Genomic DNA, 20,968 nt, shown 5'->3' on the forward strand with positions numbered 1-20,968 from the left:
AATTATACATATATATCTAAAATTTATATATAAAAATTTTCCGAATTTATTAATGACTCTTTGATATGAAAATACAAACAGTTACTTTTTTATGATTATTTCAAAAAATATATAGAATCAAATATGTTAATTTAATGAATTACTATTATATAATTATTATACGTATACTTTGGATCATTTTTCGTGTAATTTACACAAGAATTCATGTAAATATATTCATGTAATTTATAATTGTAAAATACAATTTCATGTAATATAATTATAGCTAAATTAATTATAGTTTAGTTTATAATTATATTGTATTTTACAATTATAATATCAATATTATAATTAAAATATATTTATAACTATTTACAATATAAATATGTTATAATATTTCTTAAATACTAATAATTATCCAGTTTTTTAATATTTCTGAAAAAAAAATAAAAATAATTTTAATAATTTAAATTTCATTTTTAAAACGGTTTTAAATATAAATTCAATTTAATTTCTTAAACTGAAATAAAGCCAAATTATAAATTTCTGTATATTGTATTAGACTGCTAACACGGTCATATCTCATATGATAAAATGTAAAACAATGGCAAACGTTTATAATTGGGCAGAATTTATGCCGAGTATTACAGAATTTAACATAACACTGTCACTCTCGAAAGATGCAATTGTAATTTATATGATTATTGCTTGTATATTTTACGCTTCTTATTTTAATAATTGCTGGTTATAGCTTATATTTATTTTAATACTATATTTTAATATTTTATAACTGCTTATATTTATTTTTGTCATTATCTTGTAGCAGTTTATATTTATTTTAATAAATGCCGGCAAATTGAAATACGACACAATATGTATATATTAATCTAATCTGTATATCCTGCCCAATTGTAAATGATTATCCTGGTTTCAGCTATTAGCAGCCTAGTATAATATATAAAATTCTGATAATATAGAAGCCTCTGTCCAGATTACCAATAAAAATTGATTAATATTATAATAATATATATAAATAATAAATTTTTTATAGTAATACATAATTTATAATAAAATATAAAATTAATATGTGTAAAACATTAATCATATTCCATTTATCATGTTACAAGTTATTTCATTAATGATTAATTTGGCTTTATATTAAGCTTAAACAATACCTACAACAAATTCTATAATGAATGAGCTATAAGATATTAGAAATAGGATAAGTGAATAAGATAAATGCGCGTTATAAGAATAAATTAGGATCAGATGTAATTGATAAAATTTTTAGTGTTCTTTTCAAAAAATTAAATAAAATTTATACAAAAATAATCTTTTCTCGATCTTCTTTCTTTATAATTAAAATACTGCAATATATTTTCGCGATGGATGCATTACATTTCGAACGAATCTATTAAAAGTTATTTAATTTAAACTATCCTAGCTCATCCATAAGGCAACGGATTTATCTACAATCTACATCTGCAATCTCTATGGATCCGTTACATTAAAATTAAATAAAAATTTTTGTCACTCACGGGGCCAGTGATGTGCAACAGCGGAGTTGTCGTTATCGAAGTTACGGAATAGTCGTTATTGAAACTACATCTGTAACATGCAAATATAAAATTCATTTATAACAGCTCAAAATACAATCAATATTTCAAAAAATTATTATTGTGCGGAATTTCATATCCGGTGTGTAAAATAATAAGCAGATATAAACACGTATGGGAAGAATTTATAAAGTTTGAAATTATTTTTTAAATAGAAATTTTTATATATGATTTTTATAAAAATCTTTTTCTTTAATTTTTTCTTTAATTCCTTTAAATTATAAGAACGAATTATTGTGCGATTTATAACAATTGATATACAAATAATAAATATTCACCATCAAGTTGCTTCGCCGATGCAAGATGTCTCTCCCAGGCCTCCTCCTCATCTCACAATAGTTCATTGATCTGTAACATACAAAGAAGATTCCAATTGTAGTCACGGTCAAAAAATTAACATTTCAAAAAATTATTATTATATGCATTTAATTTTATATCCGACTCATATAACAATAAGCAGATAAACAATTTTATAAATTTTGAAAAATATTCTACTATTAACTAATAATTTGATATTTCTATTAATAAATTTATAATTATAATTCTATTAACAAATTATAATTCTTTTTAATAAGTTTAATGATTTAATAATTCTATTAAAAGCTATTCGAAAGTAAAAGCTTTTAGATTACAGTTTTCATGTAAAAATTTCTCACTTTTTCTCTTGTTTAAGTCATGTAAATAAAAAGTTAAATTACGCGATTAATTACTTAATTTAAATCTCGCGTACGCAATTAATAAATTATATATAAGCGATAATTTATTTACCATAGAGTTGCTTTATCGGTGCCTGATGTTTCTCCCAGGCCTCCTCCTTCTCTGATGTTGTTAACGCGCGATACTTTCAACGGCACTCCCGCACTCACGAGCGATATTTTTATATCGCTATTTCCTCTATTTTACGCGCGATACTTAACGGTGTCCGCACTATTTCGATGCGAAGCTCGAACCCGCGCGCCCATGTACATTTTGTACTGGACATACGTTCTGCGCGGCCGGCATCATCAAGTGCCGCGATGCACAAGGCGCGAGTGTACGTTGCATAGCAACATGTGCAAACTCGGTGAAACATCCCAGTTAATTGGCATCGGAAGTAGAGACTCGTGACAATAAATGAAATTGGGATTTTTATATGAAAAAGTCCAAAAGTTCCGCGAAAACGCGACGACGCGAGAATATTACAACGCGAAAACGCGGTAACGAAGCACTTGCCGTCCGCGACACGTTGACGGCACCGACGACGCAAAAGGGTACTTAGCTTCCCATTCAGGCACCTTAAGATTTATCATAAATAGAAAAATTTAAGATAAACCTCAAGGCACCATCCAAGTACTAAGCCCTCCCACCGCGACAAGGTGTACCCCATGGGAGGGTTATATTATATATAATTTTATATATAATATAATATATAATTTATTTTGTAATATACTATATGAATTTTAATTTGCAAATATAAACGATAAATAAAAATATAAAAGATAAGAGAAAATCTATTATATAAAACAATGTTCAAAATAATTAATTTTAAAACTAATTATTGTGCGGAATTAACTTTTACATTTTTACTTTTAAATAGATATATTTTTATGTTATAAATTGCATAATTACAAAATAATTTATATTTCTTAGATATAAACTTTTAAAAATATGATAAATAAAAAAGTTTCTATTTTTTTTTATTTTTTCTACGTTACAATTTAAAATCACTATTGAATCACAATTAAAGAAATAAAAACAAACAAGAAATATGTAAATTTTGAATATATTGTTACGTTCGCGGTGGCGACTTCGAGATATCGGAGCGCGTTCAACATAATCGGGCACTCGCGTACCGCGTAAAATAACAAGACACTCTTAACGGAAATTAAGAATTTTAATTAGAAACACAGAATACACAAACAACAAATAATAACACGGGAAATCTCGCGATAACGACCGATAATGTAAAACGCGTCCGGAAGAATAGCTTGACAGCTATCCTCAGCTGACCATCGTTGTTATACAACAATATATACTATTGGTAAATAATTTATATATTGTTGCGTCCGCGAAACGATATATATCGAACGCGCGCGACACAATCGATCGGCACACGCTGACGATCGCCCAGTAAATAATAACGCGGTTTAAGGTACACAAGAACTTTAATAACCACGAGTAACATACAAGAATTCAGAATAATCGTAAAACGGATTACAGATAGACACGCGTCCGCACAGCTTGACAGCTGGGCTCAGACTCTCTGACAGTCGTTGTTTATAACAACATCTTGACAACGCGCGCGGAAACGATCTTGTTCCGTCGACGTACTTCCCGCCGAAAGAATTCAACGGGTGGCGAATACATCCAGGGACGCGGGGACGCAACAATATAATAAATAACGAATGTGATAAATAATTTATATTAATGACTTACATCATATCTCTTATTGATCCATTCATTTCCAAAATCTTCTTTTTTCTTTTACTTTCTTCTCCCTTTCCTCGTGGCACTTCAATCCTCGTTACACTCATTTGAATTCCTCGTTGCACTTACACTCATACACGAAAAGTTCCTCGTTGTACTTGTAATTGTGTTTAGAGAAAGAATTTGATAATATATGGAACGTCTCATATCACTACTTCACTGCTCAAGAGCCACTGAGCGAATGATCATAAGTCAGAAACATTACCGCGGTACTGTTTATATCGCCAAGGTTGACTATGTAAAGGAAGAATTTGATAATATATGGAACGTCTCACATCACTACTTCACTGCTCAAGAGCCACTGAGCGAATGATCGTAAGTCAGAAACATTACCACGGTACTGTTTATATCGCCAAGTTCGACTATGTAAAGGAAGAATTTGATAATATATGGAACGTCTCACATCACTACTTCACTGCTCAAGAGCCACTGAGCGAATGATCGTAAGTCAGAAACATTATCACGGTACTATTTATATCGCCAAGTTCGACTATGTAAAGAAAGAATTTGATAATATGTGAAACGTCTCTCACATTCCTACTTTATTACCCAAGGTTACTGTGCGAATGATAATAAAGCCGTGTAACGTATTAACAACAGCGTGCGATACTGTTTATCAAGGTCGAACACGGTGTTATTGATAATTCTCTCGTTGCCGAAATATTTTCTGTAATATAAAATATTCGCGCGCGGAATATTAAATTATAGAAGTATTTCAATTTACTGATTAAGATTAATTGATTATTTATTAAACTATTCATCATGAAGTCTTTCGTTATGCTAATTATTTGCATTTATAATTCGATTATTTTATTTCGTGTTCCCTCATAATCCAAATTATATTTAGATTGTCAAGTAAAATGGTAAAGTAACACGGATGAAATATATTTGACTTTAAGTATTAAAATAATAATTATTGCCCGTAAAGATCGCAATAATCGAAATGATTATTTGATGTTTTGGATTTGTATCACTTAATTGATTCTCAATTAAATTGTATACATCGTGAAATATGCATTTTGAGATCTATCGTCGCGACGTAATTTTACGTATTATTTAACATATATGAAATTAAGTATTAATCATATCAAATTATTTCTCAATGTACTTATCAAATTAATCGCGTTTAGAAAAGGAATTTGACGGAGCTTCTCGCGTCATTTTTCTGTTCAAGTATCATTGCGCGAATGATAAGAACCATAACACTTTTAAATATCAATGCGTTATATGTTGCAAAGATCGAACGCGGTATTATTATTAATTTGTTACAAAAATATTTTATATATTATTACATATATATTTACGCGATATATTAAACTAATGTAGAGAAGTATTTTAAATTATTAATTTATTATACGATTGATGTATCACGAATCTTTTTGTTAATTACTCGATCATGCGATTTCACTGTCAGGCTAAAGAAACGATAACGAAATAAATACATTTAGTCAAGTTAATAATTTTTGATTAATAATTTTTTTCTGTGTATAATATATGTCTTAACTATTATATAGATAAAAGATTAAAATGAATTTTTTTAAGGGAGAGAGAGAGAGGAAGAGAGAATTATATATTAAAATAATTTTAAGTACTGTATTATATAATATCAATTACTAACAATACTTAGCCGTAAATTGAGCTTTAATATTCATCAATTTTTTTAAGTAATTAGATTTTAATTAGTAATGCATATATAGAATTTGTCAAAATGATTCTTTTGAGGTATCAGTATATAAAGCTCCAAAAATGCTCCAAAAATACAGACATTGCAAAATATCTCAAATGCTTTTTCCTTTATATAAGATTTTCGAAAGTTCCACTCTATATAGCAAACATATTTTATAATATTTTACTATAGTTTCTATAATAGCAAAATATTACTAAATTATAAAATGTAACATAATTAAAAAATATTATTATTAACGGATCGTATATAATTGCAAGCTGTTTTTTCGTTCGTACTGTGCATTTTTATTCAACGCATCCTCTTCTTTGAATCTTTAGATTGTTATGGATTGTTGCATTCTCAAGACCATAGGCACTTGTCGTGTTTCTTTCTTCTTATGATGTTTATCGTGATGATTAATATCTTCTAGCCATTTATATATATATAGTTAGGAATTCTTAAAAAGTGTTCAAATCACACAAAATCTTTTTTCTACTCTCTCAATTGCTATTTCTTTTACTTCTGATTTATTTAAAAATATTATATATAATATATATGTATTTTTGTGTATCTCTCTTAGTCTGACTCTTCCCCTTCGACCTGTCCGACATGGGTGACCCTACCGGTAACTACCACCGGTATTCATGGTTTTATATTTAAGATCATAAATAAAATTTGGAAATGTGTTATACTACTATTTGTCGAACATAATCTTAAGACGCGATCTAAGATATTTAATATGATTAAATATAAGAATAGACACTGTATGAATACCAGCTTATGTTACCGCCGGCATAGATCTCCGGATCATTAAAATATTCAAACCTCCTCACCCGGCAAATGCCTTCGTTAAGGAGATACCATCAAGGAGGAAAAATTTTTATTATAATTATTATATTTATATACAAGTTATTCTATATTGTAAAATAAAGAGGATATATATGTAATATATATTCTCTTTATTTTACAATATAGAATAAGTATGTAATATACAATTTAATAATTATGGAATACTATACATTATTACTATCTAACTCTATATTATGAATAATATATATAGAATATATATAACAATATAGAATTACTAATATAATATATAATTTATAAAATACAATATTATTACATATATAAAAATATTTATAAATTATATAAATATCTTATCTATTATTTATAGAATTGCACGAAAATGTCTGAAATGCGTACAACACAAAATTTATTCAAAATTTTTAAATCAGATGATTAACTAAGCGATACTCGATTCTCGATTTTCAGTTACAAAACTTATTAACGATTAGAGTCCCGCTACAGGATGGAACAAATCTTGAATCTTCCGAACTGTTCCCAATAGCAATGATTTTAATATTTCAATGTCATCAACGACAAATATCATTTTCATCTTCAATTCATAAGATCAAAATTTACGCGAGAAAACGTTCTTCCATTATTCAGAAATATCTCATATATTTATGAAAAATTGAAAATAAATTAATATTGAATTTATTTTTTATTGAAAAATAATTATGAATATAATTATTTTTATGAAAATATGGTTACGAACGAGTATATTTAAGGATAATGAAATATATGCGCATTTATTGCTTGTTAAATGTACAAATACAATAATTCTCGGGTACCAACTGTTCGAGACAAATCGAACCCAATATCAGCAAGATTTAAAAAAAATCATATTTACATATTTATATTTATTTATTAAATAAATAATTATCCATTTTGGATTTTTCTATAACATTTAGATATTTTAATATGTCTCAATATCTTACAGATATCAGGATACCCATTTGATTTGCCTGGAATTTTTTAGTACTTATACATTTCATGTTACACATTTATGTACATTAATAATATAATATATTAACAATAGAAAAGTTTTTAAATAATATGTCACATATTACGCATATATTTTATTATACATGTATACAGATATCTAACGAATTATATTTAAGAATTAATATTGATGACCTGGAATGGTGGGATGTCCAATACCTAGAAATGATTTCTCAAAAAAAACCAAAAATGAAATTAAAAATTAATTAATAAAACATATTCGTCCGTAACCATATGCTGTGTTAAAAAAATCGCCACAGATACAAACAGATTATAATTTAAAATTGCCATTTAATAAATTAATATTTTTCTATTAACATGGTTCAATTTTTATGTTCAATGTTTTACTATTAAGTTTTCTTCAAAGGCAATATTAATATTAACAAAAATAATAATAGAAGAACACTTAATAAGAAAAGAAGAAACTTTTTCTTCAAAATATACTATTTAAAGGATCATTAAAAAATATATATAATCGACCAAAACTAGCCAAAATTCTTGTTTATTTATTAAAAATTACGACGTTTCGACCATATGGTTGTGGTCCTTTTCAAGTATACACTGGAATAATGAAATTGATAATTAGATTTTTAACGGTTTGAATAAAAACAGCAATAGACATGAATTTACTGTGAACAATTTGAGTACATACGGTTCAGATAAAAGAGTATAACAATGTAAATCTTAATTTTGTAAACTCCACATATCACAGTTACAAGATCATTAACGTCTTGCCACATTTGAAAAAGAGAGATAAAACGTTGTGTCAGTGTGAGACTTCGTCAAAAACTGAATATGTTAAATCAAAGAATAATAAACTACACGACCTTTATTATTTTGTCGTAGATGTTGTTTAAGCTATCCGTGTCCTTCTGTAGGTTGATTGAATTATTGAATTTTTTAATATAAAACATTTCAGCAATTTCTCTCTTTCGCACGTATTTCTCATTGTGTAATATATTAGGTTTCGTCCAGTCAAATTCGTGTCCTGATTCTAATTTATGTTTACTTATAACGGAATGATTCGTTTCATGCAATTTTATATTACTAGAATGCTCTTTCACTCGAGTACGTAAATGCCTTTTTGTTTGCCCAATATATGACACATTACAATTTTTGCAATTTAATTTATATACAACATTTGTTTTATCGTTATTATGTAAAATATCCTTGCCACGTTTTATTAAGGTATTTAGTTTTTTTGTTATTTTATAGACGACGTTAAAGCCACTGCCTCGCAATAAACGGCACAAGTCATGACTCACATCTTTAACGTATGGTAATGAAATAAAAGATGTCCTGTCGAAATGTATAAGATTTGCGTCAACGTTCTTGTTGTGGTCACGCTTATTTAAAAAATTAATTCTTTTTTGTATGTGTCGTTTTATGATATGTTCAGGGAAACAGTTGTTGAGTAAAATATCATGTACTAACTCAATGTTTTTTTGTTGGAAACTGTCATTAGATAATAAAATTGCATAGTCAACTAAATTATAAATAGTATTAATTTTATATTTCAACGGGTGGTTGGAATGGTAGTTTATATACCTCCCAGACCAAGTAGGTTTTCTATACCAGTTAGTAATAAGTCTGTTGTCGAACCGAATAACAGTTGCATTTAAAAAACTAATAGACGAATTAACTTCAATTTCATAAGTGAATTTCAAGCGTTGGTGGTAATTATTAAAAGTCGTTAAAATCTCGTCTATTTTTGTACGTGGCACTATGGCAAAAACATCGTCTACAAATCTATAATAAATGGGAACAGTAAAATTCAAAGAATTTAAACATTGTGTCTCCAGATCGTCCATCACCATATCTGCTAAATATCTTAATAAAACGTGGCAAGGATATTTTACATAATAACGATAAAACAAATGTTGTATATAAATTAAATTGCAAAAATTGTAATGTGTCATATTGTCATATTGTAATGTGTCATATTGTAATTGTGTATATTGGGCAAACAAAAAGGCATTTACGTACTCGAGTGAAAGAGCATTCTAGTAATATAAAATTGCATGAAACGAATCATTCCGTTATAAGTAAACATAAATTAGAATCAGGACACGAATTTGACTGGACGAAACCTAATATATTACACAATGAGAAATACGTGCGAAAGAGAGAAATTGCTGAAATGTTTTATATTAAAAAATTCAATAATTCAATCAACCTACAGAAGGACACGGATAGCTTAAACAACATCTACGACAAAATAATAAAGGTCGTGTAGTTTATTATTTTTTGATTTAACATATTCAGTTTTTGATGAAGTCTCACACTGACACAACGTTTTATCTCTCTTTTTCAAATGTGGCGAATTTATTAATGACTCTTTGATATGAAAATATAAATATGGTTACTCTTTTATGAATATTTAAAGAATATATACTATAAAAATAAATATGTTAATTTAATGAATTACTATTATATAATCATTATACGTTTACTTTGGATAATTTTTCGTGTAATTTACATAAGAATGTATTTACGCAATTTACAATCTTCTTAAACATTAATAATTTTGCAAATTCTTTTAGTATTCCTGAAAATAATTTTAATAATTTGAATTAATAATTTAAATATTTTCATTTTTTTAGCATTTTTAAAAATAAATTCAATTTAATTTTTTAAACTGAAATAAAGCCAAATTACAAATTTCTCTATATTATATTAGACTGCTAACACGGCCATATCTCATATGATAAAATGTAAAACAAAGGCAACCATTTATAACTGGACAGAATTTATACCGGGTATCACAGAATTTAACATAACATAACTATCGCTCTCGAAAGATGCAATTGTAATTTATATGAGTATCGATTGTATATTTAATTTAATAATTGCTGGTTATTGCTTATATTTATTTAAATACTATATTTTAATATTTTGTAACTACTTATGTTCATTTTAATCACTATCTCGTAGAAGTTTATTTTTATTTTAATAAATGCCGGCAAAAATTGACAGTACAACATAATATGTATATTAATCTAATCTGTATATGTATATCCTGCCCAAATGTAAATTCTGGCTTCAGCTGTTAGCAGCCTGGTATAATATATAAAATTCTTATAATATAAAAGTCTCTGTGCAGATTATCAATAAAAATTGATTGATATTATAATAATATATGTAATTAATAAATTTTTATAGTAATGCATAATTTATAATAAAATATAAAATTAATATGTGTATAACATTTATCATATTACATTTATCACATTACAAATTATTTCATTAATTAATCATTTGGCTTTACATTAAGTTTAAAAACAATATCTACAACAAATGTTGTAATGGATGAGCTAATAAGAAATTAGAGTAAGATAAGTGAATAAGATAAATGCGCGTTATAAGCGAATAAATTAGCATTAGATGTAATTGATACAATTTTTAGTGTTCTTTATTTTTAATAAATTAGGTAAAATCTATACAAAAATAATCTTTTCTCTATCTTTTTTCTTTATAATTAAAATACTGCAATATATTTTCGCAATGGATGCAATATATTTCGAACGAATTTATTAAAAGTTATTTAATTTAATCTATTCTAGCTCATCCATTTTAAGGCAACGGATTTATCTACAATCTCTATGAATCCGTTACTTTAAAATTAAATAAAAGTTTTTATCACTTACCGGAGCATTGATGTGCCACAGCGGAGTTGTCATTATCGAAGTTACGTTGTCTGTAACATACAAATATAAAATTCATTTATAACAAAATACAATCAATATTTCAAAAAATTATTATTGTGCGGAATTTCATATCCGGTGTGTAAAATAATAAGCAGATATAAACACGTGGGAAGATTTTATAAATTTTAAAATTACTTTTTAAATAGAAATTTTTATATATGATTTTTATAAAAATCTTTCTCTCTAATTTTCTCTTTAATTCCTTTAAATTATAAGAACGAATTATTGTGCGTACGATTTATAACAACTGATATACAAATAATAAATATTCACCATCAGGTTGCTTCGCCGATGCAAGATGCCTCTCCCAGGCCTCCTCCTCCTCTCACAATAGTTTTTGTTGGTCTGTAACATACAAAGAAGATTCAAATTGTAATCATGGTCAAAAAATTATTATTATATGCATTTAATTTTATATCTGACGCACATAAATAATAAGCAGATAAACAATTTTATAAATTTTGAAAAAAATTCTATTAATAAATAATAATTTAATAATTCTATCAAAAGCTATTCTAACGTAGAAACTTTTAAATTACAGTTTTTATGTAAAAATTTCTCTCTTTTTCTCTTGTTTAAGTCATATAAATAAAAAATCAAATTACGCGATTAATTACTTAATTTAAATCGCGCATACGCAATTAATAAATAATTATATATAAGCGATAATTTATTTACCATAGAGTTGCTTTACAGGTGCCTGATGCCTCTCCCAGGCCTCCTTCTCTTCTCATGTTGTTGACGCGCGATACTTTCAACGGCACTCCCGCACTCACGAGCGATATTTTTATATCGCTATTTTCGCTATTTTACGCGCGAATACTTAATGATTTTCGCACTACTTCGATGCGATTAAAAATTTTATATTTGATCGCGCGATGTAATTTTATATTTGATCGCGAGATGTACCTGGAAGTAGAGACTCGTGACAATAAATGAAATTGGGATTTTATATGAAAAGTTCAAAAGTTCCGGGAAAACGCGACGACGCGAGAATACTACAACGCGAAAACGCGGTAACGAAGCACTTGCCGTCCGCGACACGTTGACGGCACCGACGACGCGAAAGGGTACTTAGCTTCCCATTCAGGCACCTTAAGATTTATCATAAATAGAAAAATTTAAGATAAACCTCAAGGCACCATCCAAGTACTAAGCCCTCCCACCGCGACAAGGTGTACCCCATGGGAGGGTTATATTATATATAATTTTATATATAATATAATATATAATTTATTTTGTAATATACTATATAAATTTTAATTCGCAAATATAAACGATAAATAAAAATATAAGAGATAAGAGAAAATCTATTATATAAAACAATGTTCAAAATAATTGATTTTAAAACTAATTATTGCGCGCAATTAATTTTTACTTTTAAGTAGATATATTTTAATGTTATAAATTGCGTAATTACAAAATAATTTATATTTTTTAGATATAAACTTTTAAAAATATGATAAATAAAAAAATTTCTTTTTTTTTTCTATTTTTTCTATGTTACAATTTAAAGTCACTATTGAATCAAAATTAAAGAAATAAAACCAAACGAGAAATATGTAAATTTTGAATATATTGTTACGTCCGCGGCGGCGACTTCGAGATATCGAAGCGCGTTCAACGTAGGCTGCGTTCCAAAATTCACTGCCAGTACTGAAAATCTATAGTTTACGTGACGTACACTATAGATTTTCAGTACTGGCAGTGAATTTTGGAACACAGCCACAATCGGGCACTCGCGGACCGCGTAAAATAACAACATACTCTTAATGGAAATTAAGAACTTTAATTAAAAACACAGAATACACAAACAATGAATAATAACAGGGGAAATCTCGCGATAACGACCCGTAATGTAAAACGCGTCCGGATAGCTTGACAGCTATTCTTCGACTCAGCTGACCATCGTTGTTATACAACAATAAATACTATTGATAAATAATTTATATATTGTTGCGTTCGCGGAACGATATATATCGAACTCGCGCGACACAATCGATCGGCACACGTTGACGCTCGCGCAAATAATAACGCGGTTTAAGATATAAAAACTTTAATAAACCACGAGTAACATACAAGAATTCAGAATAATTGTAAAACGGATCACAGATAGACGCGCGTCCGCACAGCTTGACAGCTGGGATCATTGTCAAACTCTTTGATCGTCGTTGTTTATAACAACATCTTGACAACGCGCGCGAAAATGATCTTCCGTCGACGTACTTCCCGCCGAAAGAATTCAACAGGTAGCGAATACATCCAGGGGGATGGGACGTGGGGACGTAACAATATAATAAATAATGAATGTGATGAATAATTAAAATATTAATGACTTACATCATATCTTATTGATCCATCCATTTCCAAGATTTCCTTTTTTCTTTTGCTTTCTTCGCTTTTTCCTCGTGGCACTTCAATCCTCGTTACACTCATTTGAATTCCTCGTTGCACTTACACTCATACACGAAAAGTTCCGCGTTGCACTTGCAATTGTGTTTAGAGAAAGAATTTGATAATATATGGAACGTCTCACATCACTACTTCACTGCTCAAGAGCCACTGAGCGAATGATCGTAAGTCAGAAATATTACCGCGGTACTGTTTATATCGCTAAGGTTGACTATGTAAAGAAAGAATTTGATAATATATGGAACGTCTCACATCACTACTTCACTGCTCAAGAGCCACTGAGCGAATGATCGTAAGTCAGAAATATTACCGCGGTACTGTTTATATCGCTAAGGTTGACTATGTAAAGAAAGAATTTGATAATATATGGAACGTCTCACATCACTACTTCACTGCTCAAGAGCCACTGAGCGAATGATCGTAAGTCAGAAACATTACCGCGGTACTGTTTATATCGCCAAGGTTGACTATGTAAAGGAAGAATTTGATAATATATGGAACGTCTCACATCACTACTTCACTGCTCAAGAGCCACTGAGCGAATGATCGTAAGTCAGAAATATTACCGCGGTACTGTTTATATCGCTAAGGTTGACTATGTAAAGAAAGAATTTGATAATATATGGAACGTCTCACATCACTACTTCACTGCTCAAGAGCCACTGAGCGAATGATCGTAAGTCAGAAACATTACCGCGGTACTGTTTATATCGCCAAGGTTGACTATGTAAAGGAAGAATTTGATAATATATGGAACGTCTCACATCACTACTTCACTGCTCAAGAGCCACTGAGCGAATGATCGTAAGTCAGAAACATTATCACGGTACTATTTATATCGCCAAGTTCGACTATGTAAAGAAAGAATTTGATAATATATGAAACGTCACTACTTTATTGCTCAAGGTTACTGTGCGAATGATCGTAAGTCAAAAACATTATCGCGATACTGTTTATATCGCCAACCAAGTTCGACTTATACTATGTTATTGTTATAATTCGTCGTTGAAATATTCTATGAGTGATTGCCGATTAAGAAAATTTAAATTGGTCATCGTTAAGGAAATTATTTTAATAAACATTAATAATCGAAAGATCATAACAAAATTAATTCTTTTATCCCCTTTTATGTACCCCCGTTTTAATTTTTATTCGCAGTAATTAATGATTGCGATTCGATAAGGATTTATCGTTGCGATACAATTTTATCATAAGTTATCGTTCGTCGTTTATCATAAGTTAATTAATTTCTAATTATTAATAATTATATCAAATTATGTTTCGATATTAATCGTAATCGTGTTTAGAAAAAAATTCGACAATAATAGAATATGCGAAGCGTTTCGCACCACTACTTTATTGCTCGAGTGTCACCGTGCGAATGATAACAAAGCCGTAATATTTTACGTACTATAACATATACATGAAAATATTAAATTGTAAAAGTTTTTCAATTTATAGATTAATTAAACGATTATTTATTAAACAATTAACTAACATACAAAGCATATATATATATATTTCGCATCATTATTTTACTGCTCGAATGTCACCGAGCAAATGATAGCAAAACCATAACATACAAACAATAGCACGCTATTGTTTACGTTGTAAAAGTCGAACATTATGTTATTGATAATTCGTCGAAATATTTTATATACTATAAAATATACACGAGCGGAATATTAAATTATAGAAGTATTTTAAATCTTAAAAAATAAAATATATCACACCCTGCCGGAAAATGTAGAAATTCTTAAAAATAGAATTCGTAATGCATGTGCGGAGATCACTTCTCTCATGATAAGTCGCGTGAAAGAAAATTTCATGCGCAGAATTGCTTTATGTTTAGAAGAAGATGGTGGTTATATTGAACTTGATTTCTGAATATTTATTATCTTTAATTAATAGCACGTAATAATAAATATATAAAGATAGAATCCATTAATCATATTGGTCATATATGTAGATTTGCCCGAAGAGAGAAAAAATTGGGAAATATTTTTAGTTATCTTTAATAAAGGATGGTAATATCTATTCATAGTCTTGTTTTTCTTTTCCTCTTTCGCGCGATTTCGATTCAATATATAACGTAGAAAATGCATGATATATTGGATTTATTTTTATATATTCACAACTATAATATTCGCGCGAATTTTTTGACACTTACAATAATACTCGTGTACCTTGTTCTTGATATTTATTTTTAAAAGACGAATAAAGAGGAGCGAATTAGTCCGACCGATTTTCACTGCGAGAAAATCACGATGCGTTTAATTATTGCAAATTTAAATCAAAGAGAAACAATCGACTAGTGACTAGTAGATTAGACTATAATAGAAATGCAAAAAAAAAATTATGTCGAAAATAATAATTTAATTTGAAATACAAAATTAAAAGTCATATTATAGAATCTGACTTTATAAAAGCGCAGTAAAACAATCAAATAGTAGACAGAGACATTTGAAATGGTTATGGACGTAGTTATGGGGGTCTCGTCTGTTTCCGCATCAAGATAAATTTAATTAATTGAATCACTGATTTTTCATTAAAAATCATGAATTGAAAAATTATTTTAAAATTAATCGGTTTTTGAGAAATAATTAATTATTACGCGTACAATTTGAAATTGGCTCGTATATTTTATTTGAATAATCGTAACACATGTACGAATAGAATACAAATTTAAATTATACAAATATATGGAAAAAATGATACAAGTATATATAATAGGGAGAGAAATGGTCCTCTTGTTTAACATATTCGTTCCAAATTTTTTAATGAAAATATTTATCTTAATTTTCAAGTTAATATTATCCTCACGATATTTATATAAATAAATATATCCCTTATATTATTATTATTAATATTAATCTAAAAGTTTTAATTATTATAACATTATTAATTATTAATATTTATTTCTTTTATAAATATATATACAAATATGTCATACAATTATTATATGATTAAAAATACTCTTTCCTGTTTTACCTTATTAAAGCAGATTGGCAGACAAATTATAGTTGTCTGTATATATATCATTATTAAGAAATCTTTTTTTTATTCATCTTTATAATTATCCCCATTTGCTTTTAAAATATCTGTTATCATGTCCTGACTAAGAGTCCACAATCGCGTGGCTAATGTAAGATTTAATGCCGCATTTGATGGTTGACAACGATAACAGTTGTTGAAATAGCCTCCTGTTACACCCTCTAACTCAGGTGCTGTAGCACAGAATACCACTGTACTGGCTGCTTGTTGCTGTAATGCATCATTATGTGTTGTTATTCTATCTTTTTTTTTCTCATTGATTATAACAAATAAAATCAGAAGTAATATAATGAATTAATAAAGTATTAAAAAAAAGGTGTAAAATATTTAAAAGAATATAAATTTAAACAATCATATTTTTTCTTTTTCAAAATTCACCCTTTGCATTTTATATTTATTACATTTTGCATATAAATTTATTAGAAAATTTATCCATACCACTGATTTTGTGAACGGCCGTACTAAGGCGAACAACAATCGGTATAGCCACCACTGACGCGCTAGGGATGTAGACACCAAGTTACCAGGATGGCATGCAAATACGCTTACAGAGGGCCACTTTCGTGCCAGTTCCTGCGCGAATAGAAGATTACAGAGCTTTGAATCGTTATATGCTCCCATCGCCCAGTATTTGTATGCTGGTGGAGATAAAGTTGATTGGTGAATATCTTCTGGAATATGTATCGATGAAAATCTGTAAATCATAAAGTATGTTCAATTACAAAGATTTTGATTTTGTATTTAATTAAGGTAGAATATATTGAGACATTACCGATGAGATTCACTGGAAACTACTACGATTCTAGGATTGTTGGAACTCTGTATAGCATGTTCCAATAAAAGTGTCAAATAAAACTGCGACAAATGATTGACTTGAAATGTCGTTTCATAACCATCTTTTGTAAGCTGATAAGGTAACCCAAACACACCAGCGTTTAATATGAGAATATGGAGAGATCTAAGGAAATGGAAAATTTCATTCTAAAGTAAAGTGATTAACGATTACAATATTTTAATAATATATGTACAAAGAAATTACTTAAATTTCTGCTTGAACTGCTCAAAAGCCTCTCGTACACTACGCAGCGATGATAAGTCCATTTGTAAAGCCACACAATTTGCAGTCTCCTTTTCTTGCTGAATGTGTCTTATAGCTTCATTAGCTTTTTCTATATCTCTACAGGCTAATATCACATTGCAGCCATGTAAAGCTAATGATCTGGCTGTTTCATATCCTGTACACAGATAGTTTTCTCTAATCAGTAAAATTATAAGAACAATTATTGCATACTAGCAACTTTTGCTTACCAATGCCTGTATTGGCTCCTGTCACAAGAGCGATTTTGTTGCGTAAATCTCGGCCATGCAACACTGCCAGAGCAGTGCTACTTCCATCAAATCTCTGTCGCACTGGCTGAGACATCTCTCTATATTCAGTAGCGAATGCTAATCGTGGATCAGTATAGGTCGTTGTACGGTTTGTATGATCAACAAACAACACTTTACCATCATCTGATATACATCTCTCCCATCCAGGCGGCAACTCTGATAAATTTTCAAATTTGGATCTGTTTTAATTACTATATTATATATTTATTAGTGTTATTAGTAATTTTGTACATTCTTTGTTTCTGTGAAAAATGTGATTAAATATTGTCAATTTTATCTAATATAATATAATAATCTAATATAATATAATAATTATTAAAATCTTAAGCAAGATTTTGCAAGATATTTTTTATATAATTCTGCTAAAATTAAAAATATAGCTATCATGCACACTGCAGGCTATTTTGAGAAATCCAATAAATATTGTTCAGAATTATACACATAATAATAAACTATATGTTGCAATTGTTATGATGATCGTTGAAGTTAAATACATACCTCCATCGACAATTTTCTTACGACCGGTTCTAGGATGCGTCCATTGGGTGCCTTTCGTGTAATGACTGCAACACAATATTATAACCTTTTGAATTTCTGCAGATTCATGTTAGCATTTTTCTTGTATCGTCACAAGCGATCTTTAACCCCTTTCGTGCAAAAGTATTATGTTATTGGATGAGGATTTACTTCACATAATAAACGTTCCCATCCAAGGTTGTCCTCTCCTCCCAGCCTGGCGGTAGCTCATCCTCGCTATCGGAATCATTCAAAACACCCACCATTTCCTTGTTAGATTTTACATCAGCTCCCTCTTTACTTTTTTAAATTTTCTCCAGATTCACTTTCTTTCATCGAAAGTTTAGTTCATTCATATTTGTATATTCAACTCATCAAATGTCATTCAACATATTTCACGTTTTTTGTATATTCATTCATATATGTGATTAACCTGAATACTGTCACTTGTTACTTATTTTGGACAAACGCCGTTGATGTCACTACTGCGTGATACCTAATTTAAGGTTAAGAAAATCTGTTTGGGTCGATCAATAAATTATTTTTCTTATATCATCTGTGAGAAATTTTACAATACATTGATATGGCTGGAAATAAGAAAGGGACAGAGTTAGCGTTATCCTTGTTGAGAGTATTACCTAGATTGACATTATCAAATATTCGAGATAATCCCAGTGCGCTAAAGGGGAAAAATGTAAGTTACAATTAGAAAAATATAAAAATATAATGTAACAATTTTATGCCATTTTTTAAAAATGTTTAAACAAACGCATGCGTATAATTAGATTGCAATATTGTATTGGATTAATTTTCTATATGTTTGAATTTAAATGCAGTTTCAATCAAATTCTATGACAATATCTCACCATCATTGTTTCATTTCTTATCACTTTTTACTTTTGTACAGAAACGAGGCAGAGGTCAACATGATGGTAATAAACATGGTGCTGGACAAAAAGGTTCTGGGCAGAGACAAAATTATATGCGCTTGGGGTACGAAACTGGCAATACTCCTTTCTATTTGAGATTTGGTATGGAACCTTACTACAAGGGTCATCAGTAAGTTTTACGAATCTATTTATTCTATCAGATTACAAAATATATATGTTTATGTATGTGAAATTTCTAAAAAATAATGCTATTCTATATTTCAGTTTGAGACGAGAATATCCACCGCTTAGTTTACATAAACTGCAAATGCTTATTGATTCGAATCGGCTGGATATCACTAAACCAATTGATCTTATAACATTATTAAATACTAAATTATACCACATTAATGTAAATCACAAACATGCGGGCGTTCATTTGACAGATGAGGTAACATTTTTTTAAGATTTTATCATTTTAAATTTTAATATTAATATTGTATGTATATATCTGAGATTAATGTAAAAATTCTGCTTTAAGGGTGCACATTGTTTTAAAGCTAAAATAAATATAGAGGTACAATGGGCCAGTGAACCTGTAATTGCAGCTATTGAGAGAAATGGGGGTATAATTACAACTGCTTATTACGACGTGCATTCTCTTCATGCCATGTGTGATACGGAGCAATTTTTCAGCAAAGGTAATTTCAGAGAGAAATATCTTTTGTATAATTTTCTAAAAAAAAGAATTCCTTCTTTGTATGTAATGCTTATAAAATGTATTCAGGTGAACCGATACCGCGTCGATTTTTACCACCGGACGATTGCCTGGAATATTATTCCAGCGCCGCTAAGAGAGGATATTTGGCCGATCCTGAGAAAGTCTCTCAAGAACGATTGGTGTTAGCCCAAAAGTACGGTTACGAGTTACCAAAAATTGAGGACGATCCTGATTACGAGATGTTATGCGAGCGCAAGGATCCGCGACAATTGTTTTATGGTCTGGAACCAGGTTGGGTGGTCAATGTTCCTGATAAAGTGATATTGAAACCTAAAGCCGACTATCTGAAGGAGTTCTATGCAAGTTAAAGTGAGAATATAAAAATACAGTGTAAATTAATTAGATTTAATAAATGCTATTCTTATCATTCGAATAAATACAAAACTGTTCCTGTTTTAAAAATATCTGATTAAATATATAATTAAATATTATTAATATGATAGTTTAATAAATATAATACTTATATTTAGTAAAGTATTATATATATATATATATTTATTTATTTATTTATTTATTTATTACTTATGATTAAATATGTTTGTTTTATTATTTTTTTATTTACATAGTAATAATTTATATAATGTAATTATATTATTATATTCATAATTATATTTAGCAAAGTTTTATTAAGATTATGTATATATAATTAATTACTAAATATAATGTTA

General features: G+C 28.8%; 2 protein-coding genes and 2 long non-coding RNA genes across 5 annotated transcripts; 1 reads left to right on the plus strand and 3 right to left on the minus strand.

Moving 5' to 3' along the window:
• Window positions 1-295: 295 nt before the first annotated feature.
• Window positions 296-2,919, minus strand: LOC145962126 (uncharacterized). The gene is made up of 4 exons (XR_014435820.1): window positions 2,364-2,919; window positions 1,874-1,943; window positions 1,518-1,587; window positions 296-414 (listed from the first exon to the last, which is right to left on the minus strand). It is a non-coding gene; the product is annotated as an uncharacterized LOC145962126 (long non-coding RNA).
• An 8,154-nt stretch (window positions 2,920-11,073) lies between these two features.
• LOC145961297 (uncharacterized) lies at window positions 11,074-12,130 on the minus strand. Its single transcript, XR_014435611.1, has 3 exons — window positions 11,958-12,130; window positions 11,553-11,624; window positions 11,074-11,269 (listed from the first exon to the last, which is right to left on the minus strand). It is a non-coding gene; the product is annotated as an uncharacterized LOC145961297 (long non-coding RNA).
• Window positions 12,131-16,320: 4,190 nt separating this feature from the next.
• Wwox (WW domain-containing oxidoreductase) lies at window positions 16,321-19,098 on the minus strand. 2 transcript variants are annotated; one of them, XR_014435832.1, is made up of 8 exons: window positions 18,822-19,098; window positions 18,633-18,697; window positions 18,054-18,290; window positions 17,785-17,980; window positions 17,518-17,703; window positions 17,184-17,439; window positions 16,683-16,955; window positions 16,321-16,565 (listed from the first exon to the last, which is right to left on the minus strand). XR_014435832.1 is itself a non-coding variant. In XM_083083074.1 (7 exons), the coding sequence occupies exons 1-7, from the start codon at window positions 18,914-18,916 to the stop codon at window positions 16,752-16,754; spliced, it is 1,239 nt and encodes a 412-aa protein (XP_082939200.1). In that variant the 5' UTR covers window positions 18,917-19,097; the 3' UTR covers window positions 16,590-16,751. The 2 variants fall into 2 exon arrangements, 1 of the variants encoding a protein (XP_082939200.1); XM_083083074.1 differs by lacking the exon at window positions 16,321-16,565 and having other exon boundaries at window positions 16,590-16,955; window positions 18,822-19,097.
• Mrpl15 (mitochondrial ribosomal protein L15) lies at window positions 18,851-20,684 on the plus strand. Its single transcript, XM_083083075.1, has 5 exons — window positions 18,851-19,344; window positions 19,558-19,709; window positions 19,805-19,970; window positions 20,061-20,220; window positions 20,307-20,684. Exons 1-5 carry the CDS (start codon window positions 19,234-19,236, stop codon window positions 20,606-20,608), a joined length of 891 nt encoding a protein of 296 aa, XP_082939201.1. The 5' UTR covers window positions 18,851-19,233; the 3' UTR covers window positions 20,609-20,684.
• The last annotated feature ends 284 nt before the right edge of the window (window positions 20,685-20,968 follow it).

The sequence above is a fragment of the Camponotus vicinus genome, unplaced genomic scaffold (assembly GCF_025532165.1).
Source record: "Camponotus vicinus isolate PSW18456_S1 unplaced genomic scaffold, iyCamVici1.0 SCAF_11, whole genome shotgun sequence".
In the NCBI taxonomy this organism is placed as follows: domain Eukaryota; kingdom Metazoa; phylum Arthropoda; class Insecta; order Hymenoptera; family Formicidae; genus Camponotus; species Camponotus vicinus.

Excerpts from the sequence above, each read along its gene's own strand:
- Wwox (XM_083083074.1), bottom strand. The coding sequence starts at position 18,916 with ATGGTGGGTGTTTTGAATGATTCCGATAGCGAGGATGAGCTACCGCCA. Across the intron at positions 17,981-18,053 it reads AGGAGCCAATACAGGCATTG|GATATGAAACAGCCAGATCA; the intron begins GTAAGCAAAAGT and ends ATCTGTGTACAG. Across the intron at positions 16,956-17,183 it reads GGCCGTTCACAAAATCAGTG|CAACAAGCAGCCAGTACAGT; the intron begins GTATGGATAAAT and ends GATGCATTACAG.
- Mrpl15 (XM_083083075.1), top strand. The coding sequence starts at position 19,234 with ATGGCTGGAAATAAGAAAGGGACAGAGTTAGCGTTATCCTTGTTGAGA. Across the intron at positions 19,345-19,557 it reads GTGCGCTAAAGGGGAAAAAT|AAACGAGGCAGAGGTCAACA; the intron begins GTAAGTTACAAT and ends ACTTTTGTACAG. Across the intron at positions 19,710-19,804 it reads CCTTACTACAAGGGTCATCA|TTTGAGACGAGAATATCCAC; the intron begins GTAAGTTTTACG and ends TCTATATTTCAG.